Source organism: Apteryx mantelli, chromosome 2 (assembly GCF_036417845.1).
Source record: "Apteryx mantelli isolate bAptMan1 chromosome 2, bAptMan1.hap1, whole genome shotgun sequence".
Classification (NCBI taxonomy): Eukaryota; Metazoa; Chordata; class Aves; order Apterygiformes; family Apterygidae; genus Apteryx; species Apteryx mantelli.
Genome location: NC_089979.1, coordinates 70,829,272 through 70,855,163, shown reverse-complemented (window position 1 = coordinate 70,855,163; position 25,892 = coordinate 70,829,272). Strand labels below are relative to the sequence as shown.

Here is a 25,892-nt window from a genome sequence, read left to right as displayed (position 1 = left end):
CCCACCCCCAACGGCAGCTCCCCCGAGCTAACGGCCGCCCCGGCGGCGCGAGCCGCGGGCGGGGCCGCGGGGGGGAGGGGGCACCGTGTCACGGGTGCTGGCCAATGGGGGCGGCGCTATGCAAATGAGAGGGGTTGTGTGGCGGCGGGGCGGGCGGCACGGCCCTCAGAGGCGGCGAGCGGGCGGTGCGGTGCAGTGCAGCGCAGTGAGCTGCGTCGTGCGGCGTTGCGTTGCGTTGCGGGCGTTGGGGCGATGCGCTGGGTGCCGCCGCGCGCCGCCTAGCTCTCCGCGCGCGGCCCCGCGCCCACCGCAGCCATGAAGTACAAGGTAAGGCGGGGCCGCTGCCCCTCTCCGCGGTGATAGGGAGGGGGGTGGCTCTGCCCAAGGGGCCCGGCGCGCTTGGGCAGAGCCGTGAGGGGGCTCCGTGGCAGCCGCAGCCGTGACAGGAGCCTGGCGGGGGCTTGTAGCGGGGGGAAATCGGGGCTTCCCTCAACAGGTGCAACCGTTGGCCAGCCGTTAGCTGGCGGGGGGGGGGGCAACAGGGGGAGGCCGGCAGGGGGTGCCAGCTCTCGCCCGCTCCTGTGTCAGCTCTTAAGACATCAAATCCCAAAGGAGCTGCCCAGCGATATGACGGTGTAAGTGAGGTAGTACGGGAGGTTTTAAGTGGAAAAATAATGAGGCAATAAATGGAGATAAGCTGGAAGAGAACTCTCAGGTGTTTGCACGGCGTTTTGTGTTGAAAGGCTTCTCGCTGCCTGTGGAGCTGTAGGTATCCCCATGATGGCTAGGTTCCCCTCTTATTTACACCAGTGCTGGTAAGGGTATAAATATATCTGCTTGTAGGAAAATGCATTTTTATATGTCATATCCAGCACTGATTTGGGACAGTTATTGCTACTTCTCCCTGTGGTGTAATCATTTCCTTTTCCAAATCTTTATGAATATATTTTGCTATTAAATTACAGTTTTTCAGGGTGGTCTGTTTTGATAGGTTGAGAGCAAAAAAACCCAGCTGTATACTTTAAAATGGACAGTATGCCCCCCTCTCCTGTCTTAAATAAAAGCAGTGATTTAGCTTAACCTTTTACCAGACTTTGTTTCAGAAGACACAAATGTGGAGATTTCCATCGTAATATTACTCAAAAACATCTGGGCAAGGTACTGGATCGCCTACAGGGCATTAGATTACTGTACAGACATACCGTAATCTTCTGTGATTGGAAAAAAAGGGGGAGAGAAGGAAAACTTTACTTTCTCTGCCAAAAATAACTTCAACATCAATAAAAAGGTGATTTAGAAATGTCACATACATTACATACACTTACTTAGAGACTAACTTGCTTTGGAAACAAAGTCCATCTTTTTATTAAATTTAGGCAGTATGTAGTGTAAAAGAGCCCTGATTTTGTGGTGTTGAGCAAGGCTTACAAACCTATGTAGAATGGGATGTCTGAGTGCTACTTAGACAAATATATACTTTTTCTCATTCTTTTCTCTGTATCTCTGAGCTTGGCCCAAGCTTTCAGAAACTCTCTTTCCCAAACTTTGGGAAAACTTGGAGTTGGTTTTCAAGGCTGCTGCCAGTTTCACCATCTCATGATGAGTAAAAGTGACCAAGAAAAGGGAAATTGTGTAAGATACAGATAAAGATACTCAGTGACCTGGGAAATTTTGATCTGGATCTGCTAGCTTTTTTTTTTTTTTTTTTTTTTTCCTTCTTTTTTTAATAACTGCCTGATTAGAAGTCTGTGATCAAATTCATCATCTGTCCCTTTCCACTCCCCCTTCAGATTACTTCAGGCAGACATGACACTAGTTTAGGAAAGCTGTGCTTCTTACCAGAAAATATCAGGCAGTTGGGAGTAAAAGAGCAGAAAGTATCATTTTTAGTCCAGAGCTCATTAAATGCTTTCCAACTGCCCGTGACTAAGCGACACTTGTGTCTCAGTGGCAAAATAAATGGTCCTGCATAGTTCTACAGCTCCCTGATTTTTTTTTTTTGTCACCATCCATCCTTTCTGTGCTGTGAGGGGATCATACTTCATATGTGGCCACAAGGCACTGCAAAAGTAGGAATTGATAAAGTAGCTATCTCAACAGGGGAAGTCTTCCCTGCTCTCTAATGTTTCCTTTGCCCTGTTTGATTGGAATGAGCACTTTGGTTCAGGGAGGTGATTATGTAATTCTAGATGGAACGAGCTAGACAAAGAAAGAGCAAGCCATAAAAAATGAAGACAGAGTTTTTGGCCTCAAAAACCTTCTTGTCTGACTAGGGTGTTTACTTTCCATGGGAAATGTGAAGTAGTTACTTATACTGTTTAACTAGGACGAACATCCTTAGATCTATTTCTTATCCCTGGAGTAACATATAATGAAAATACCTGCTCATTCAGCCTCTGCTGTTTTCTTTCTATAAGAGAACAAACTCCTATACTTTTTATTGTATGCAGAAAATGAAGGAACAGAGTGTACTAGTGTCTTGCCTGGGAAAATACCATCACTTCAGAGGTGGCTTGGCTTCCAAGTGTAGAGTTGTCTGCTTAACTATTCCTGGTATTTTCCAGGTGGTATTATTTTGGGGCCTTTCATTCTTTACTTCATTGTGACAGTCCCTAAGATAAGGCCTCATTTAATGAAATGATTGAGATGCTCATTATAGTCCAAGGAGAGTATTAACAGTTGGATATAACAGGAACTGTTCTGAGGCCCTGAGTATATCTCTCCGTCACTCCTGACTTTACTTTCAATGTGACTGAACACAAGGTCATTGCTGGTCTGGAGTTCCTTTCTGCTACTAAGTCTATATGTTCTTCCTCTTTTCACTCAAACCTTTTGAAAATTTGTTCTCTCTCCTTATTCTTCTTTGACATAAATTTCTTTAATTCTTCATCCCATATTTTAAACGTTCTTCTAACATAAGACTCAAGCCCTATCCCGTGAAAGCCAGTGGGACAATCTGTATGGATTTCTGCAAGTTTATAATTTTACCTTATATCTGTCTCTACACTTTTGTGTCTCTGTCTTTTGCTCACTGTGCCTGATTCAGTGAAGATGTGACTGTTTAAACCAAGAACAAATTTGACCCCAGGTTAAATCCTATTCTACCATTCATGCACTAATTGAATACTGGAAAATACAAAAGTTAGAATAACTGAGCCATAGGAAGCTGGGAAATGTTAAGCATAAAAAATACATAGGTGTTGGCTGTGAATATTTCTTAGTCTTACTTGTTTGAAAGTTACTTTCAGAAACTAATTCCTGTAGGGTGCAGTTGTATTATGGCAACACTCCAGTTCCCATTGTGTCCTCATAGGATGCCATTCTACTGTTCTGGATTTCAGAAGGTAAAATCAACCATTTCTGAAAACAAACCCAGAGTAAGATTCCAAGGATGAAGCAGCTACAGCTGAAATGTACCACGGTATGAATAGAAATGTCAGTGGGATTAGCATGATCAAACAAGAACATGGATGAGAGAGGATCTCTGGTCAATGATTCCCATCCCCTTCTATCTCAGACAACAAAAGTGTGACACAACAAAAAGGGAGGGGGCACTATCATAACAAGGGTTTTGTGGTTTGTTGGCTGTTCACAAGCAAGATGAAAAAGACGACAGAAGGAGAAAGGGGGACTTATCTTTTTACTAAAAGATGCAAACAGTTGGTGAAAGAGAAGAGAAAAAGGACAACTGCACTCCTTACCTCATTTAAGCCAAAAGGAATGACGGAGATGTAAAATAGGAGGTCTTGATGATCTATTTTTAGATAATTTGTTGGGCAAGGAAGAAACCTAAGTAAATAGGGTTTGAAATGCCTGCCATTTGTGCTAAGGCACAGTGCTGTAATATATAGACTTGATTACAATGCCTGCATGCCAAGACAAACAAAATAGTGTCACTGGGAAGAAATACTATATTCCCGACCAGAAATGCTTGTGAAAAGCTGCTTGTAACCCTGGCAATGAAAGACTTCAAGTATTGGGCCGTGTAAAGGGAAAAGAACTGCCTGTACTTTACCGACCAAATCCTTTCTCTTTTGTTTATTCCTCACACTCCTCTTTGTCAACCTGTGATTGTTGAGATACTAAAAAGGAAAACAATCAAACCTAAAAGTAAATAGGAACAGTAAAACCTTGTAAAAGATAGCATTAGAGAAACAAACCAGCGAAGTGAGAACTGCCCTAGTTTGTGCTGTCTTTGTTACAGTCATGAATTTACAATGGAAGTTTCATGATTTTTCTCTCTTCTGTGCTATGGAGGGAGATGGCAGGAGTCTAGCAGGGTCAGGCCTAATGACAATTATCAGGGGCAGTACTAGTGAGATGTAAAGGTAGGATTGGCTCCTTCACAAAGCTTGGAGGGCCACTGTCATTTTCAGACTCCTGCCGTTCCCTGCTGTGGCCTCTGCCCCCCAGTAGATGCACGTACCACTCATACACCTTCAGTTTTGCATAAAGTATATATTTATATACCTAACAGAGATATTTCCCCTCAACACCTCCGGGTTTTTGAGCAATTGTCATGATAGAATTTATTAGCCCTCCTAAAGACTTTGCAAGATAGCAGAGTGCTATTAGTTCCATTTTACAAATGGGGATGCTAAGGCCTAGAGATGCTACAGAAGACTCCTCTCAGAGGAAGGAGAGGAGCCATGACAAAGCATTGTAGCTAACAGCATGCAACTTTTTGCATGATTTTTAAACTTCTGTTTTTTTATGCTCACGAGTAACGTAGATATCTCTGTCCACTAGTACCTAGTATAAGATGGGGAAGCAGAGCTGGCACATGAGCAATCTTCCGTATATTTTTGATACTTCTGTTTCGATTTGACCCCAGGAAGTGCTAGAGACATAGGATGGTTATAATCTATGGGTTTTACTTACACTTTTGAGATCCTGCTAAAGATTGCAGTCACATTAGACTATTATTTTGTCTTGAGGCACCTTGACCCACTGTTAATCATTCCAAACAGTGCCATACTATCAAAAGACTGATCAGAGGGCACTATCAGATCAGAGTGCAGCAGAACTGCCTAATAGACTGTTTATGGAAACATGTTCTGAAAAGGAAAGATTAAAGTGCAGGAGGACAGAGTTCTGCAACCCTTTTAAGCCAATGACCACCATTTTGCAGAAGACAGGCTAGCCCTTTGGGAGAAATTTCGTGGATTGTTATTGTGGAATGATTAACAACTGTTGGACCACAATTTTTAAGATGATGTACAAAAATGGCTGAACATTCCCTTATTGTTTCTATTCTGTCCCCCTTTGGTACTTGCAGATAATGAAATGCATGTGGCATATGTATACATTTTTATATGTATATATATTTATTTATTTATATAAAAATGCGTATATGCATGTGGGGGAAATTTAATGGATCACCTTTGGAATCTTATGTTCATAATCATGGTAACAATCACGGTTAGCAAAGGTTATCCTTGGACTGATATCTTATCACCGAACATTGAACTCCTACATGTGCTGGCTCAGGAGAAATTTATATTACTGAATTGCCTGTGGTCAACTGCAACATTACAAATTCCAGAGTTACTGCAGTAAAGCCAGGTGTGACTAGTGACCTAGATAGGTAAAAGTTGAACAAACGTGGAATTTCTGCTTAGTCATGCACACCTCCGCATTCCACTCCTGGAATAGGTGCACCTATTGACCACTGTGGCCAGCTTTAGAAATAGTAGGAGACGAGAATTCTGTTTTTCTTCTTGCAAAGAGCTGGCACTCCTGGTAGTGCACAGAAGTGCAAGAAAGGAGGACATTCCCTCAGTATCTGCAAAGGGCAAACAGCCTTGTGTCTCTGTGCATACACAAAGTAGAAAAACATGACATTGTCATATTTTATTATCAAAGATGTTAGGAGCATGGGAATGAATTCTGCATATAATAGATGGACCAAGGTCACTCAGGGGCCTAGCTAAAGTTTTTGTTTTGTTTAGTTTCTTTAGATTCGTTTATTACAGATATTTAGACACTTAAGTCTCAATGATACCAGTAGGAGTTAGGCACCTGCCTGTCTCTAAGATCTACAGTTTAATTTCATTTAAGTGACGTAAGCACTTCAGAGGAGCATATACAGGTATCTAGCTTAGCTGTAACAATGGTGGAGAACCCATATCGTCTTCAGCTGTTCCCATTTCTGACTGCACTTGATGGAAAGAAGTAACTGAACTCCTTAAGACTGAAGTCCGTATACAGCTCTAAGAGCCCATGTTCAGTGAGATTTGGAATCATAAATGTGCAAGTCACTTTTGAAGATGCTTCTTTATGTAATACGTGCCCTCTGAGCATCTATGCAAGTGATGAATATTTTTCTGTTACAACTGTACTCTCCTTTGACTGCCCAAAGAACAGTCTTCTGGAACTGTACTGCAAAACAAATGCCATATATATTCTTAAATCAGGCTACTGTCAAGTAGAGCTGCATTTAGAGGCATTCCTTGCTATCTATAAATAGCTGCAACTCTTAGCATCAGTGAAGCTGGGTCAGCTTATAAGCTATAGCAGCGATAAGTACTACTCTTGAATTTTACTGCCTGTCTATCCCAGGCTACACTTGGAAAGTGACCTTTTTCTTTTGCCTGTTGGTCTAGACATTACAGTAGTGGAAACTGTCTTAATTTTAAGGAGTTCATTTTTCCACAGCAGATTTGGATGTAGCTTGTGTTTGATGAGAAACAGGACTGCTAAAGTTATAGCTTGCCGTTCTAGAAACACAAGCGCATAGCGTGACAAAAATTATATATTTTTTTTCTCTGTAGGGATGAAGTCTATTCTTGCCTTTCTGTTTTTTGTGTTTGTTTTTAAAGACACTTTATTCATAGTCAGGCTGTATTAGCCTGCGTGGAAAGGAAGAGAAATAAGAATGGGTTTACTCTACAGGAATGCAGTCAGCGCATCAGAGGCCAGTTCTTTGACAGGCCTCATTTACAGAAAGGTTGAGAATTTTATCAGGAACAACTCTGTGAATCATTTGGCAACAATCTTGGAAAGTGCTGGAGCATTCTAGGAGTAAATCTCCCTTTCTCCAATGAATGTCTGGCTCACTTGAGGGCAGGGGGAGGAAAGTGCAGACCATGAAAATTCAGTGATTCTCTTTAAAGTTTTTTTTTTTTTTTTAATCCAAAAACTTTAAGTACAAAACAACTAGAAGTGTACACTGCCTGTTTGACATGCAGTTTGCATAGGTGGATTCATGTGAATGCCCTTTTCCTAGGGACTCTACATCCAGTTAAAACAGGATAATCAGCCATTTTTTACCATTATAGAAGGGCCTAGGTTATGAGCAGATAATCTTTTCTTTTTCCCCTCTCCCTGTTTGTACTGCTTTCTCTTATTTGCAGCCCAGAAACTACACAAAACAATCTCTCACACAGTCAAGAAAGTAAAGTTTCATTTCCATTTCATAATAAGCATCGAACTACAACTGATTTAAGAAAACAAACAAACAAGCAAAAAACCCCACCTCCCCCAACCCTTTCCTAGAAAATGTCAGCTTGTCAAAATCAAGATGTTCTGGGAGGGTTGTTGACTTTTGTTGGCCAGTGCCCAGTGGTATGGAGAGGACCCTGACCGGACCTGGCAAACTGAATCTACCAGCCAGGCTGGTCTCCACGGCAGGCTTGTCTGATTCCTAGGCAGCCTGCTTCCTGTCACACCACCAGCCTGCTGGGAAGCTGGCAGGAGCCTGGGAACATCAGTTCCCAAGCTCATTTTCTCAGCAACCTGGATTCTCAGGCTTTCCCAAGTAACAGCTGCTGGGTAGTGTCTCAGACAGCTGACACCAAAGTCACAGAGAGGAGAATTTTTGGAGAGAGAGGGGAGGAAATGCATGTCCCAATTCAACTAAGCTTTAGATTTAAAAAATATATGTGTGTGTATACACACACACACATACATGTGTGTACACACACAAACACACACACATATATATATATATATACACTTCCCAAAGCTGAAAACATCAGACAGAAATAAATTGGTGGTAGATACAGAAGTTTTATCTCTACACAGCTACAGTTTCTTGACAACTGATTTGTGATTGTTTCCCTGAAGAGTTGTATAGGTAAGGGTTAAATCTGGGAGAAGGGTATTCTTTTAAGGAAAGTTTTTCTGGGAGAAGACTTTTCACAAATGCCAGAAAATGGAAAATTGAGAACTCAAAACACACGGTCCAGGATTCTTTCTTTCCATCCTTCCATTTTTTTCCTTCTGCTCTGCTCCTTCAACTCTTAAGCATTCAGCATCCAATCTCCTTTCATTAGGTTTTTAATTGCTTGCCCGAGGGAAAGAGGTTAGGTTTTACACATGCTTTTTGATTTTGATGTACCGTGGTTTAATCACAATGAGATCATATTTACTCTAGGGCTATTGTTTGCATGCTTTTTTTTCCTTTTTTCCCCCCGTTGATGTCACAGAAAGCACACAGCCCTCAGACAGATTTGAAAAGGCCTTTTAAAGTCATGGAACTAGATCACACCCTTCCTTGGGTGGGGGGAAAGGAAACTGGTTAGGAGGGTAACATATATACAGAAAACTTTGAGAGTTAGGTGTGGTGGAATTTCCCAAAATATTGATACTTCTTGAAGGTGCAGGGCATGTGGTTTGCCTTCCCAGAAAGAGCAGGAAAAAAATGTTATTTCAGCACTCCTGTAAAACCCCCAAAACTCATGGGACAGGGGACTAAGATCAAGATATGTGATTAATAGGTCACTGTTCTGCTTCACTCTAAGTTTTACCATCACTGACCATATATGCCTTTTATGATATCTCCAAAACAGGGTGGGTGGTCTGACAACGCAGAAGCAGAGCACATTAATCTCGCAGGCGTTCCCCTGATGCTAAGAGAAAGAGCATTACCTCAGATATGCCCCTTTCTAGCCCAGCTATGACCTGTTGAGTCTCACTGCACAGAATGCAAACAGAAGGTTGCTATGTGGCAAAAAGGGAGTTGCCACTTTGGTTAAGTGGATCCCCCTACATGCTCACCAACCACCTCAGAGGCTTTATGTGATTCAGATGACATTTGTGGTACAATCATCCTTCTCTGCATCAAAAATCAGAGGGGTAAATCAATTCATTTTATGTTTATGTTCATGTTTAATATGTGGCCTAAAACTTACATTTCGATGATTATCTTTGTAATGCCCAGGAAAGCAGAGTACCCCAACCACCACCACCTCAACTCCCCTCCAACTACAATAATGTAAGAATTGCCAAAACAAAAAATCAAAGCACAACCAGAAAGAGACAAGAGTACCATACAAACAAACAACCCCCCTAGCCTGCTGTCCTCTTAGGCAGTATAAAGTTATCATTCTATTGCTCTTAATATATACTGGCAGTATATTCTGAGCCAGAAAACGTTTGCTCTGTTTTCAACTCTCTTGTCCAGTTTAAAATGTCAGGCACAACAATAAGCTGATGTACCAAGTGCAGAACAATGAGGTATTTTATTCACACAGGCCAAAGCTTCAATTAGCATTTCTTGCTCTAATTTTCATTTTTGCATTTTCTCTTTCTACTTTCTCCCTCTCTTTCATCACTAGGAAGCTGCCCTTATTATGCATAATTCCTTCTTTTGGATTCATGTGTTTGGATTCCTTCCTGAGTTGCTGGTTCGCTACTGAGCCTCAGTTCTTCAGCATTCGGTGCTAAGTGCCTGTAAAAAAACTGGACATGTGAATGTCTCTTCTTTGCTTAAAATGGAATAGCTATGCTGGAACAAAAATGATTCTCAGAACTGAGCGTCCTTGCTTCCTCACATGTTCAGATTAACTTTGAATCCCAGTCTTGCATGACCTGATGGATCACATCAGCATCTTGAGCAGAAGTGTGAAATGCCTCAGCACTAGCTGATCTGCTAGCTGAGTGCCTGCTGCCCCTGCTGGGGACCTGCAAAAACTGGCAGTGACTATATCTGAAGCATGCTGATAGGAAGAGTTAAGATGTTAATGGTAACACACAGGCAACCATAATGCCCTACTTCAGCTTACCCCAATATGAACCAGTAAGGAGGGCACATTCCCATTTTTCATCCTGCTTTCTGCATAACTGATCACATTGCAAAAAAGCAGCCCAGAATGGACTTTGAAATTCAGGCCCCTCAGGCCAGACAGAGGGGCTGAGCCAGCTCAGTGGAACACTGAAATAATACACTTGCCTTTCTCCTCTGCAGACCAAAGATTTTCCACATCACATAAGCTCCAGACAGCTTGGCATACTTTAGCATGACTGGCAGCCTCTGTTCCAGAGATGCACAGGACCAGACTGCAAGGATACTTAGAGTAGAAGACCTGTCCTTATTAGGGCTTTGCTCAAGCTGTTACCTTGCAGCTCCCTCTCATTAACTGTAAAGACAACCTTCCAAATCTGTGTATGGAAAAGTGCCTTAATTTCCAGCCAGCAGGACTCCTAATTAGTTTGGCTAGTAACACTTTACCAGAGGGGGGAAAAAAAAAAAAAAGAAAGAAAGTCTGCCTTAAAGCAGAACAACTTTTTTGGTGAAAGCTGGGAAGGGAGAGCCTAAAAGTGGAACTGTGGGCCTGCACTGCAGGTCTGACCTGTAAGAATCAACTGAAACATCGCTGTGCAGAGTAGCTGCACCCAGGCTGCCTCTTTTATCATTGGCTCTGAGCCAAGGAAGCTCACATTTCCCAGAGCTGGTGGACAGACCTGCAGTTGAACTGGATGCTAAGGGCCTTTCAAAGCCCTTCCACCTGCCCTGCCGAAGCTGTGGTAGCCCCACCACCCCACTAGTGCAGGGAACTCTCTCACACCTGTTTGATAATACATCCTCCTTCCTCAACGTAGCTATTGACTTAAGATAAAAAATAAGTACCCGCACACAGGTTGTTGCTGGCAGTCTGCTGTTACAGGTCTGCACATGTACATGGACTGTTACTGTCGAGCAGCAAGGGTCTGTTTTCCAGTCCATTCCCCATGTATGTGCACTCAGGGATGTGTCTAAGAACATGTCAGTGTAGCTTTGTATGTATGCTTGCTGTTCACACTGCCCTCTTCCAGGTTTGGGAAGACGAGCAGGGGACATTTTCCAAGGCTGAATGTCTTACTCTGTGACTTCTGTCAACTTGTATTAAATAACCTGAATGAAAAGCTGCTTACTATAGATAGACCTTTTACCTACCATGCCTCAATAGTTTCTTTCCTTGCAAACGCAGCACAATAGATTCTTTATTTCAGAGGCAGTGACAGAAACAAAGGAGATGGGAGCTAAAAAGCACTGATGTTCAACTGTCCAATAACTCTCACACTGAAGCTCTTCTGTAGGAAGGCACGATAGAGCATGAACTTCCCTCTCTTTCACCAATACTGCTTGTAGTCAAACTTTTTCTCAGGATAAAATTCAGTCTTTACTGGATTTCCAAATTGGTTCTTCATTCTTAAAGGCAAATTATTACCAATAGGCCTGCCACAACCACACCTAACTAATATACATAAATGCTGAAGCTTACTTTGGAATAGTAGTGATTTAAAGAGACCTAAAGCAGAAACAAGAGATAATGAAAACCAAAGGGAGACAAGGGAATCTGCATAAATGTTATGTGATGGATAATTAAAAGTCATCCGACCAAACTGAAGCTATTGGTTGTACATAGACACTCCTTTGGGGAGGGAGCCCCCCCCCTTTCCTTCCTTTGTTCCTTTTTTCCTTCCTTTTCCTGAAGCTGGCTAAACATAGAAGTGGAGCTGTTTGGTGTTTGAAGAAACAGTTTGTCCAATAGTAGAAATAAAGAGTTCCACCCTTTTACACTTAAGAAAAAAAGTAATTTTTCTGCTACTGTTTTCACATAACCTCCTCACATAGGAAGCATATTAAAAAAGACAAAACAAAATAGAAAAAAAAAACCCACAAGCCAGACTCAGAGTAGGCTTCAGTATACAGAAGCCTGGCTGCTCTGGAACATTCTCATATTGCTCCGCTGATGGAAGAGACTGAAATTCTTTGAGCTCATGGTTGGTTGAACCTTTTCCTGGAGCGTTCATTCATTGCAAAGCTGGCTAAGGAGTCTAGTCGACAGCCCTGCACTAGGGGTTTGGCACCGCAGTGCTTAGCGCTTAAAGAGTCCATTGTATTTAATCTCATAGCGTGTCATTTATTATTCCTCTGTTTGCTTCCATGGCTGTGTGCACCTCACACACTCTTGTTACCCACGTCACGGGATGCGTTTACTCCAGCAGAAAGCGTAGATCTTTCCACCACTCTCTTTAATTCTTGCCTCTTCTCCCTTCTGCCACTCAGCCTCATCAGCAGCCTTTTTGTCCTTCAAACCACTAATAACGGCATTCTGTCAGTTCTCTTCCCTTAGAGGAAGACCGACCAAAACAGGTCATATTCTTCAAAGTATTTTCGTGCTTCTTTATTCAGCGGTAGGCATGTAAGTCATCAGTTTCAGCAGACTAAGGATAGAGAAGACACTTTCAACTGTTCCATTATAGTTTTAATTCTGTCTTTATGCATCTGAAATCTGGCCCTGTATCTCTGCAGCATATGAGAAGAAAAATGGCCTGCAGAATCTTATTTTTTGCTTAAGGATCTGCAAGTAGAACACAGCTTTCAGGGCAGCAGAACTTGCCCTCAGTCAGGTTTTACTAGGGGACACATCCTGGACTCAAAAGAGATAAAAATCTAAGGACCGCAGAGAATAGAGATTGCTCCTTTCTGGGGCTTATCTAATAGACTTAAACTGGCATTAAAAAAATATATATATATATCAGATAGAAGTTACAAATCCGAGGTTCAGTTTTCTTTCAAGTGCTCTCTATGCTTTACTTTTGTCTCAACCGATGTGGGAATTTGGGACAACAGGCACTGTAATCTGCATTTAATGTAGAGAGCATCCATTTCAATTTAGTTTTTAGACAGAACTTCTGACACAAGGCATCAACGCAGTCTGCTGAGCCGTTTCCTGCAACATGTTTCAGCTAAAATCCCCAGGCAGTAGCTGCTAGGGTCAGGTTGTCTTTCACTTTGGCCTGTTGATGACTGTGATAGCACTTCTTTAACAGAGGTTTTTCAGTGATTTTACAGAAGCTGCTTCCTACTGCACTCAACAAATCCAAGGTTAAGAGGAGTTTAAGCTTCTTGAGAACAAACACTTTCTGTTTTGCCTGTACAGAGTATTAACACAGTGGGGGCCAGACCCTGGCTTAAACTTCCAAATATGACAGTATTACTAGCAAGGTTTGAGGATAAAAAACTCTGAACTGAATCTTTCCACCCAATGATGAGTTTTAGAGCAGCACTCACTAGTTGAAGTATGGCTGCTGTACTGCTGTAACATAGCAGGCTCAGAAGAATGCACCTATATATAGACCACAGCTACTTTCAGCTTCTGAGGAGAGCACAGCTGCTCTTATCAGGCATTTAATGCAATAATCAGCCTGGACCAAAGGAGAACAATAGAAACCTCCATCCTTAATCTTATTAAAAGAAGGAAGTAACTGCCAGCACGTTCATTTTATGAAGCACAGCTGGTTTCCATGGAGAACCCAAATTTGTCCCTACTCGAGGATCAGATAAATTCTCCCCTGCCATTTCATAACTTCAACTTGCAGTTCCTAGTCTGCCACCCTCCTTTTTTCACACGTTGTATTAGAAATATAAAGGGACTTTTGTGCAACTTCCCAGTTGCCAAAACAAGCTCCAAGACAAGTTTCTCATTAGCCCTTTCTCTAGTGCCAGTTTTCTTATTTGTTTAGGAAATAGCTAAGTTTTTTTAGCACTTAGTCATACAAAAGGTCACTGCTGTGCTTTTGCCTTTGCACATCAGATGTTAGTGCTTATTCAGTGCTTGCTTCACAAACATATATGAGTGACAGATTTATGCCTCTAAGAGCAAGTCAGAATTAAATTCAGATAATCCAGCCCTGTCTCTGAGCTGATGAGACCAGTGAGAAGACAGTTGTGAGATGTGAACTATGATACCCACAGCAGCTGAAGGTTATTCAAATCTGCCAGATCAATCTAGATAAAATCCACAAGTATTGAGGGGTGTCTCGCATCAGGACTTCTTTCTGTGTGTGGAAAAGTAGAAACTACCATCTTGGTCACCCCAGCAGCTTAAATGTAGCTCTGTGGTTCTTAAAAGCTTTGCTTATGAGCTTCTGTGGTGACTATTTCATTTTTCCCTGAGACCAAATATGCTAACTAATGAAAGCAGCTGTGACACTGTTTCTGAAGCTTATACTAAGAAATGCTGTGAAGGAAGAACGGAGTCAGGGGAACAGTCAAAACATAAAAGACTTGCATAGCATGAACGGTACCTATGCTATTGCAAGTAAGCAACAGGATTAATATTTTTTGTTCCAATGCCTGTGGAGGAATATTTCAGTTGCTCCATCAGTGACTGATGCTGGTGGCACGGCTATGAGCCATTTGAAAGGCCTTGGGGAGATTGCTGTGAAATGAGTGGCAACCAATTAGTATAATTCACATGCTGGTGCCCGAGTTAACACAGAGAACAAGGGTCTGAAACTATTCTCAGCAAAAAAGCTCTTGAAGCACATCCAGAAAGTATTAACATGCTGCATGCCAGGTGGTGAGAAGGTCACTAGGACAGAGATAATGAGCAACTGGAAAAAAAAAATTCACATGGGAACTTTTATCTGCTCTAATTCAAGCACCATTCCAGGCTTTGTTCTGAGATTTGCTTTGCCGTAGAAGCTAATCAGGCTTTTCAAATACCTTTAATTACTGAGTATAAAAGAATAAGTATTTATCATTTATATAGCCTGTACATTTTGTGGGGTCCCCGTAATCTTCCTCCTCCTTTAAACAACACCCTCTGCAACGGCCTTGTTTAAACAGTCAGTTAAAGAACCTGAGCTAGGCATGTTGGTAGATTTCCCTGTGAAAACCATATTAGAAAGACATTAGATTAACTTGAATATCCAGACTAGACAGGAGCTTTTCTTTTCTGAGCTTCTTGGTCTCAGCTAAGCAGCAAAGTCAACAAAGTGACAGTACAGATGTAACATCTTAGAAGCGACCAATGTGGTTTTAACCATGCTAAAGAACAGCCTTACAATTCTGTCAAGGCATGGACAAAACTGCTCCTTGCTCTACCTTTATTCACATTTCTTAGCATTGTTGACTGATAAACAAAGTAGACATACAACAGAGAGAAATGTGGGGCCCAGTGCTGCTGTTTGCATGGGAGCTCAAAATGGTAGCTCTGCTTTTCCACGCCAAAGCTTAATTTATACTGACCTCACTAATGATGATGGTGAAAGACAAAGGCAATGTTTCTCATACATTTGAAAGCTGATCCCCCCATTCAGAGAAAAGAAAACTGATCTCATGCACCCTGTTTCAACCCCACATGTCTTGGGAAAAGCATATTCATCTCCCTTTTATGTGACATTTGAGAACCACATCTCTTGAGGACATCTCCATCCACCAGTCAGCCCTTCATACAACCTCCTGGCTGTATATTACGCTTAAATTTTGAACTGAGCAAGGCCAAATGGAAGTCAGCTCTCTTGATGAGCACAGAGATGATGGGGAAATATCAGTGTTTGTCTGTGGGAAAAGATAAAAGAAGCAGGGGCTAAAAAATGTTTTGATATGTCCAAGAGGGAGAATAAATACAACTGATAAAAACCACTAAACAGTACTTGACACTATCCCTTTAACAGAAGAAAGATAAACCTGAAAGGCAGCTGCAGCAAGACATGTCCCATCTCATGGTGGATTAGCACCATGTCAGTTTGGATGCTGCATCCAAATCCTTTAGAACACTCCAGCTACAGGGCTCCTTATATTATTCCAAGTGCTTACAGTTAGTTTATAACTGTCCCCACTGACTGCCTTCACTGAAAAGCAGGCAGGCACGGAGCAGTTGTTGCCAATGCGTTTGGAAACATCACCAGAGCCAAGAAATGAAATGTTCAGGGCCTTTGTGAGGGGTCCAAGAATGTCAGTACATACGCCTGCCTGCTTTCCACTGAATACCTGTCTTGGCAGATTATTCAGGACTAGATGTGCCAGAGAGGCCTGCAGAGAGAAAAAGGAAGGGAGCTGAATCAGTCTGTGAAAGGAGACGACATGTTTTTAGGAGAACATTTGTATCTCACTGACCACAATTTTATATGGACTCAGGGTTGGCTTAAAACCACCTAGCAGAGGTACTGCTGGTGTAGTGGTGTAGCCACACCAGAACAGAGCTCAGTACAGACTGCAAAGTCTGCCTGAAGCACTAGGCAAATACGTGAGAATAGGCCTGTTACTGTGCTGCTTGCAATAATCAAGCAAGATTGTTTAAGTGTGGTTTTATGGATGTTGACATAGACCACAGCCACTCCTTGGCTGCCCTTAAGTCCCTCCCAGGTTATGTATGGATGTGCTCTATAGTAATGTTTGGTACCTAAAGTCTTATGCTCTTTGACATATGTCAGACCCATATAGCTTCTCCCATGACAAAGCCATGACTCCAGCTGGGGTCACTGGGCACTTCTCTTCAAGGTATTTCTACAGAAAGCAGGACTCTGAGAAACCTTGTTCTTTTTTTCCCTGCCCCTCCCCCCCCCTTTTTTTAAATGGGGGGGAGGAGGAGGCACTTTTTACCTGTTAAGGTGGAGCTACATCGTGTTCTGCCACCAAGGAAGTTTACAAAAAAAATGAGAATGAGCAGAGCCAGATAATAGTTCAGAAACAGAGACATTCTGTCATTTTGTATTTTAGGCCAGTGTTTCTCAACATGTGGTCCACAGACCCCTGACCACTTTCAAGGAGCCTGCAGGTGGCAGCCAAGAAAAGCCAGCCTGCTGTCATTATACTAATGGGATCTGCACCTCCACTGAAAAGTCTTTTGGGAGCCTGCAAATTGAAAATGGTTGGAAGCAACTGCTCTGAATTATGTCCCTAATAGTCTTGTTCAAGTTTCATTTCAAATATCAGCGAGCTAATGTTAGCAATATGCAGAGCAAAGAGAATAGTTATGGGGAAATCAAGGTCAGGAGATGAAATTGCAAGCCCCAAGTAACAAGAAGAAATCTCTCAGAGACAAGAGCAGAACTTTCCTGACCCCCTGTCTATTCAGGCAAATGGACCTTATAAAGAGCTTCCATTTGACCTAGTTTTACTGGAAAAGGTCTTGTTAGCAATGTCGCTAATGTATCTTTTGTCTCTGATTTAGTTAAAAAAAAAATTTAACTAGTTTGTTCATTTGTATTTCTTCCCCTTCTCTTTCTCCACAGAATCTTATGGCAAGAGCCCTGTACGATAATGTCCCTGAATGCGCAGAAGAGTTGGCCTTCCGCAAAGGAGACATTTTGATGGTGATAGAACAGAACACCAAAGGTCTTGAAGGATGGTGGCTCTGCTCCTTGCACGGCCGGCAAGGCATCGTTCCAGGCAACCGTGTGAAACTTCTGATAGGCCCAGTGGTACAGGACAGTCCTTCTGGTCAGGATATGTCCAATTCAGGACTGACACATCAATCCTTCAACCAACAGAAAATCTATCAAGTGCCAAGTTCACATGCCTCTGCACGCGACCCCATCTATCAGGTGCCACCTTCCCATCTGAATCAGGGAATCTACCAGATACCCACTAGTCATGGTCTAGTGGGGCAAGATATTTACCAAGTGCCACCCTCCATGCAGAGAAGCATTGATGGTCCACCTCTGGCTAACAAGGTGCGTACATTTATTTTCATGTCATAGCTCCAAAGCAGGTCACTTGTGCTAACTGCCAGTAAAGTGGTTAATGGCTAGCGATAGTCTGTGGACTTAAGAATGACGATGTAGGAAGGATAAAATGTACGCCAAACTTTCACTTGCAGAGCTACTTATCCACTCTCTGCTTGTGTATTTATTGCTGAGGGAGGAGAAGAAAGGCTTAGTGTTTAATGGATTGCTTAATTCATAAAGATACATCTTTTGGGGTGGTGCTACTGCAGGCACTAAAGGTGAGGGATGTTAGTGATCTTGTGTCCTCACAGGCTCCCCAGGGAGGCTGAAGCACATCTGGCCTATGGCACCCTTGTGTTATATATTCAGAAAAGAGCTGCCGTAGTGAGATTAACTCCCCCACAAGTTAATAAGCAGTTACATCAGCTGCTCAAGTAATTTTTGTTTAATTAAAAATGATGTACCACTTTGTTGGAGAAGTCCCAACAGGTCTAAATCACAAAGAGAAAGGGATGTTGGATGGAACAAGGGGTACAAGGTATTTGGAAGAGTGAGAGAGCATCAGAGCGATGATAATGAGGGATGTTTAATACAGAACCTAAGGCTGATAAGAGGGCAGCTGATGTTTATCTTCAGCTAAATGCAGCTTTCTTGACTGAAAGCAGGAGCTGCAACAGCTACATGATGCAGCTATTGGTGCAGCAGCCAAGAGCTCCTAAGCCTCCAGTGAAAGGAAGGTTGCATTGTGTAGGTCCCCTCTCATTCCTATTGCCCAGCTCAGGTCCTCCCCATAACCATCCTCACCAAACATTTTTCACCACTCCCTCCACTTACCTTAGCGGGGAAACCCTGTGCAGATAGCAGCAAGGCTTGATGGCAGAAAGGGATTGGGGAAGGTGCCAGAGAGAGGAAGGGAGTTCTCCTGGCCTTCCAGACCCATTATTATTGTCAATCCAAAAAGAAATTGCCCCACGGTCCCTCCCTTCCCAGCTCAGCAGCTCCTCCAGCTATTAGTACCTTCCCTACCTTTAGAGCTTATGGCATAGCATTTATATCAGAGTTATGTGAACAGATTGTATCTATCAGGAAGTTCCTGACTGGTTTAAACTTTCCTCTCCCAATTTATGTTGGCAAGACAGTCAGTTTGGGGTTTTGTTTTGTTTTTTTCATTACTCAGCCTTTTTCATCTCAGGCCTTTGGAAAACTTCTTCTAATGCTTTTAATTCTTTATTATAATTTCCTTTTCATTGATAAGAATAAATGGATTTTTTTTTTCCTTCTAAGCAAGAGCAAAAGATCCATGAAATCATTCCAAATAAGGTTGAAAAAGGTTTGTTTGCTCAGCTTTTCCACAATTATCCTCTGAAGGGTCTGTAGGAGGATAAATTGATAAATCTGAGCTTGCTGCACAGGTAGAGATAGGATCTTTGTTGGAGCAATTATGTGGGTTTTCTTGGGAGATCTTGCATCATTTCCCTCCTTTTCTCCTTTCCCCATAGACTACCTATAGTGAAACCTTTTTCGGGGGTAATATAGTTTCCACATTACGATTTAGACACCCCCCAAGGTAGTTAGTGAGGACCTGGTAAATGGCTTATTGGTGGAACGGCACGGAAGAGATTGTATTTTAGTATCTATCTGCATGGAACAGTACACTGTTGTATAGAGATACCTCAGCATGGGCCACAGAAGATACATCATAGTGCAGAGCTGCACTAAAATCTGTTAGGAAGCCCAGGATATTGGCTCAGGCAAAGTGCCATGTGCTACCTAGCTACCTTAATTGTAGAACCTGAGCTGCTTAACCGACCACTAGCATAGTTTACTTGCATAATGCAGCACTGCAGAGTACCCACAGGCTAAGTCTGAAAGAAAAAATGCTTTGACTGAGCTATATTCTGCCTTTCCCCCATGTAAAGTCCCTTCCCTCCACCCCCAGCTCTACTGAAACCAAGAGGACATTCTGTATAAACCTGGTTGCTGCAGGAAGTGTGTTAAAAACAAAAAAAAAACCCAAAACACACACACACACACACACACACACACACACACACACACCCCAGGTACACTGAGAAAATTAAAACAAAGATTTCAGTTAAGTACAAATTTCTTTTGAGTTACAAAAACTAGAGATGCTAGAACACCTCTTTTCTCAAAGTTTCTGCCTAAGTTTGGTTTCAGAAAGTTTGAATATGCATTTTTCTGAATACACATCACTGTATTTCAAAAATGAAGACCAATATTTGACTGATTTATAACTTGGTTCCTTGCATTTTTTTGAAAGGTCAACCATGCTGCATAAAAACATCTGTTTACGCTGCCCACTGTAGAATATTTTAAATACACATATTTATAAAGCAGCTTACCCTTAGCAAAGTAGCTACCAATGTGCTTAGTGCTATCCAAATCTTGTTGCTTAGGATGTGACTCTATAATCCTGATTTATATGACCTAAGAGCCCTGAGAATGCTGATATTCACTGTGTATTAGTGGCAGACTTGCTGGATGACAAACTTCATTCCAGTGGCCTGCTTTAATTAGATGCAGACACGTTTCTGCTTCCTCAGAATTGTCTCAGTTTTGCACCAGAAAGCTCCCTCTAGGATTGAAATGATGATGTTAGACAAGAGTGGACTGTAGGGCTATTGGTAACAAAAGAGTCTGGGTCAAAAAATAAAGGAAAAGTACTCCGTTCTTAATCTTCCCAACCTTGCAAAACAGTATGTTTACAGCTACACTTACCAAGAAGAGCTATTGCAACTATCTGCTAATGCCTTCATAAAAAAAAAAAAAAAAGCCTAATTAAAGGGAACCACTTTTGCACTTGCCTCCTTTGAGTGAGGAAACCGTCTGTCATCCAAAATCCCCCTTGTCAAGGGATCAGTAAAAACAATCTTTAGGTATTAAGGGAAGCTGGAAGTCCTGAACATTTGATCTTGGGAATCTTTGCTTTGACTTCCGAAGTGATGAATAACTTTTCTCAGACTTGCGACACCTGCCCCAGCAGCTTAAGTGAGCCACTCTGCCTTCTTTCATTAGCAGAAACAGCTACTTAGCGTGCTGTGTGTTTTGGCAGGTTTAGGGAAGTTGAAGGGTTTTATTATGCTCTTGTCATATGTGTAAGCTTTCTCCCTTCCCTTAGCAGTAGCTAGAGAAGACTGTGTGTCCTCAAGAGCATTCTAAGCAGCATCAACAACGGTTTCTAGCCAATCCGTTTCTGTGCACGTTTGCCTATTTTATTTGTGCAAATGTGTGGTTTGGCTTCTGTACAAGTTTTGCAGGCAAAGCTTAGGAACTGCTGTCAGGCAGGAATTGTCTAGCCTCAAGTGACACTAAATCAACAGCAGGCATGTTATAAAGCTGTGCTGAGGTAACATGTCTAGTTAGCCGGAAAAGCAAAGCAAGTCAAAAAGGAGTCCTGAGGCAGGTAATTATAATGATGAATTGATTCTGGCCTAGCAAGGTGTTGACAACAGAGCTCTATCGGCTCCTTCTATCAAATGAAATTACCACCTTCTAAAACTCACTCTACCACTGACATAGATAACAAGGGATAGTTTAAAATTAGCCTTGCTCAGCAGCAAGCTTTTCTAGCTGGGCTGCAAGTTTAGTCACAAAACAGTTACAACTGTAAGCATGAGGAGTGTCTGAGGAACATAAAGATATGAAAGCTGTGTTTTAGGATTTTTTCCTCTACTCTGTGCTCTGCCCTCAGCCTTATTTTTTTCCCCCCACTACAAACAGCAAGGAGAAGGAACTTTCAGACAAATCTGTCATTCATAAAACCTGAGTTTTATCCTTGCCACAGACTTCTGCATAGTCTTGAGTGGCATCTCTGCACCTCAGCAATCTCATCTGCAAAATATGTGGGTGTAATTGTGAAGTAGATCGCATTTATGCAGACTGCTTTGAGAACATCCTCTGAGAAAGGTGCTATCTAAGCACAAAGTCTTTTCTGCATCTGTGATTGCATATAGCTTTCCCTAGTTTAAAGCTCTTGTGCAAACTAATGATTAAAGAAGACACCACAATGATAGAAATCTTCCCTTTGTTGTTCATTTTTTCCCCACCTGATCTGTTGTGCTAACAACACCCCCACTCCCCAAAAAATAACATTGGCCAGAAATTTTCAAGGGAAACATTTTCCTGTTGGAAAACAGTTTCAGCAAAATCTGAAAGCTTTCTGTAGGAACCAGTAGCTTTTGCAAAACTTTTGGTCAAGAGAAATCTGCACAGAACAGAACATGAGGCTAATGCACCACAGCTGTTCAATGAGGGGAGCAATTACAGTTGGCTACAGGGAATAGCACCCTGAACTACAGCTCCCACAAGGCATTGAGTATCTCGGGCAAAGGCAAATAGATTAATGCCAATTTGGAACACTTTTTTTTTTTTTTAACTAGAACTTTACAGTTCAGGAAACACTCAGATTTATCCATCTCTAAAGTGAATAAAGCAGAATAGGACAGGAACTCATATTCACACATGAACATCTCTGGCCTGTTTCCAAGTATAGTCATGCCCTTGACAGATTAAGAGCCTCACATCCCACCATCCTGTGATTGCCACCCTTTTCCGAAAGTTCATTGCCTTCAGCAAGAAGTTTGCCTTTGGGTGAACCATGGCTAAGGAATCACTGGTTTGATTTGTTCACTGATGGTCTTATTTTTATCTTAGAGTCATGCTGGTTGAATCCACGAGAAAGTAGAAACACTGCCCCACAAGTAGCACCACCCTGATAAATTTGGCACAGAGTTCAGTAGCAGAAGGCAGTTAGCTGTGTTCTGACGTTTTTCCTTCCAATTAAACAAGTACTGTCCCAGCTGGGAGAAAACAAACAGCTGCATATAATGTTTGTTCCAGAAAGCAGTTTGCCTCTGCATTATCATCTTTCTTCTTACCTAGTTTCACATTTATTGGAGTATGTGGAGCCACACTTCGAGCATAGTAAAGAGTTGTGTTTAATATGCCAGGTATATTTTTCTCAGAAAAAGAAAGGGAACATAGGTACTATTTGTAGTTTGTTGGCAAAATGCATTTACATTCTAGGTTAAGAAGAATGTCCTCATTTACCCATAGGTCTTAAATGCCACAGCTTCTTGTGATATGGTTTACTTAAATGGCCCAAACAGTAATCTTACAGTCTTTCCTTTCTTGTACTTTCATGTTACAAATTCCACTTTGGGGATTTGTATCCTTCGTAACAAAATATTGCTTCAACATTAAAATTAAACACACAGCAAATTTGCTGAGTGCAGGAACTGAAACACAAACCTCAACGCTCAGTGCCCTCTTTCATGAAGTGTGCTTTAAAGGGTGAAATTCTCTCAAATTAAATGCAAACTGAATGCTAAAAACAGCACACAGCCTTTTCCATGGACTTGAGAGTTTCCCCTGTAACTTTCTATGTGAAATTAATAAGAGAACAGTCATTTTACTGATATGAAGCCTGTGCAGTTAATCTACCCTCAGTGGCCTTCCAGAGAACCACCGAGTGAAGAAACCCTTGCCCACAAGTCATAGTAAGCAGTAGTTAGTTACTGATGTGATTTGTGGATAAGTATTTTAAGAAAAAGACTACATTTTATTGGGCTGAATAAACATATGATCTCACTATTACTCCCTGCTTCTCTCTAAGCACAGAGCTGTTTTTAATCAGTTCTATTTATAGACCAGAGGTATGTATTTTTTCCCCTGTAGTAACAGAAAAAAGGCCAGTCCTGCCATCTCATCCAACAGATAAGCTCCTCAGGGACACAAATCTGCCTGCACAGATTAAAGCGCAGGATCAAACCTTAACTTTAACAAAACTATTGAAAAAAAAAATGCAAGTTTATGGGCTGCTTCTTGGTGGTTAGAAACTTAAGTGGATCTTTGTTTACATCTGAAACTACACTAGCCAAACGTTAAGTTTGTATAATTTCAGTTCCCCCTAAAGTGCCAGAATCTAAAAACAGCATCAGTGGAGTATTTTACAAAAACTTGAGTGGAAAAATGATGATGCAAAAAGTGAATCTCATCATAAGGAGGAAGTGTGGTTTCTGGAGATAGTCAAAGACTAGTCTTCACCCTTTTTTTGTCAGGGAACATGGTTCTGGTTGAACTCTAGAGGCTCCTGATGATTTTGTAGATGTTTTATTTTGGAAGAAGATTAAGTAGCATCAGAACATTATACTTCCACATATCTGGAATGAAATGTTTACATTTTTCTTTTCTAAATAATGGCATTCATATAGTATCCATTTTTCAATTAAAAAAAAATCTAAATGAAGTTTTCTGCCAAAACAGATTGTTATAATGGTGAAAAGGTGAAATTGTCATTAAGTTCTCAAGAGATGAAAACCTTTCATAAGACAGTCCACCCTAAAAAAAAAAAAAAAAAAAAAAGAAACCACCCACCCACCCAGAACACACACCAAACCTAGCATATTCCAACTGGGAGTCATCATCAAAACTTTTTAATTTGCACAATCAATCCTTACTGAGATCTAGTATAACTATTATATTGATGCAACTGCCAATTGAGGATGCAGTTTATGTCTGTTTAAAAAGTACCTGTATCTATAGAGCTACTCTCATAAACTTGCCAAAACAAGCTGTGCTAATATAAACACCAGTTAATAAGAGTACCCATCTATACACTTGCCCTGAGAAACCCATATGAAAATGGAGCCAAAATACAGCTCATGAGCCAGAGGACCTTTGTAAGTCAAATTGCATTGATCTTCTACCTGCTGGAAGCTTTTGCTTACTTCTCTCAGAGCAATGCGGTTCCCAACCTAAGTGATTAAGGGGCCTGCCTGTGCCCATGAGAACACTCCTGCAAAATTGAAACTGTTTGGGAATGCTTTATCTCAACCATTTTTTCCCCTGCTGGGAAGTGCCTATTCACCTAAACTGAAACTGTTCACAGGAGAGGGTCTGTTCTGAGAAGTACCTTAAATGAAAAAAAGAAAATATTTGAAGGGAAACAAAAAGTCATTGAAACACCCTACTTCATCCCAAATGAAGACTTCTGTTTTCCCAACTTTGCATGGAGAAGTTCAGGATGGGAAGGACAAAATAACTGAAATAAGATGAAACTCTTCAAAAGAATTGAAACAAGTTGTTTGGACTGATCCTAACTGATTTGTTGTTTGTGAGCCTGTAGGATTTGATGTCATTCACAACAGTAAGAGCTCTTTCTGCCCTACTTTTCCCAGCACTATTGCCTCTTCTCCTCTGAACCTACCCTCAATTTAGCCTTCTGTCTTTGCAAGGAGAGAGTCATGGTACTACCAGCACAGAAAAGAGTGTTCATTTGCCAAATGGTTCCTCGTGTTTGAACCTTTCTAAAATGGGAAGAGTAAACAGACTGGGAGGACCAAAGCAAGAAGCTACCTTAAATATTTATCATGGACAAGACACCAAAATACTGAGGTGGAGTTTCCCTGCATGCTTTTCACTAATTAAAACTTCAACTCACATTTTATCACAGTTTCCAGAGAATGCTTTGCTCTTTAGGAGATGTACACATTTCCCCACTAGAAGAAGTATTTCACACATGGGTTTGGCGGGGCGGGGGTTTTTTCTCCATTAGATCCACCCACAGACATTTGAGTACTCCAAAGTGCATGACTGTTGTATCACTGATACTGTAACACATCAGCTCCTTAGCCTTGTTGGCCAACACATGCAGAAACAATGAAGTCATTGACTGTCTAAAATAAATAGTTGTCATGGCGATGGTGCTGGTAGAACTCTTAAAAAGAGTTTTGGACAAGTATCCTCTTTCATACTTCTCTTAAAATTGCTGGTAATATAATACTAACTGGTATGTTCTGCTCTTCTCTCTTTTTCACTCCTTACCCACTCGTAAAATGACACATCCTCAGAAGTGTTGGTTTGACCTTTTTTGTCAGATATTTGGAAGCAAGAATGACTCCACTAGAAACTAGGAAATACCCTTTCCCAGCCAGTTCTGCAGTTCAAGGCCAGCCAACAGCAAGCCTGTTCCCACTGAAGCAAGCAGAAATGCTGCTCATAACACAACTGGCAGAAAGCCCCGGAGTTGACATCAGTGAGAGCAGGATCAGGTCATGAAAGCATCATTAAAAAAAAAAAAAAAAAAAAAGCAGTAAAATCTTGTCAGTGAAAAAATTGTTGAGCTTTTTTCCTCTTTGTAGTGCTCATTCAGTAAGATCCATATAAAGACTCTTTCTGCATTTAGCTTGTGATCGTGAACA

General features: G+C 41.6%; 1 protein-coding gene across 1 annotated transcript in view; it reads left to right on the top strand.

The window, feature by feature from the left end:
* Positions 1–216: 216 nt before the first annotated feature.
* The window catches only part of NEDD9 (neural precursor cell expressed, developmentally down-regulated 9), a 39,362-nt gene continuing 13,686 nt past the window's right edge, over positions 217–25,892 (top strand). The window contains exons 1-2 of the mRNA XM_067290845.1: positions 217–327; positions 17,233–17,673. Coding sequence (XP_067146946.1) covers positions 316–327; positions 17,233–17,673 — 453 coding nt within the window. The 5' untranslated portion in view covers positions 217–315. The remainder of the gene's footprint in view (positions 328–17,232; positions 17,674–25,892) is intronic.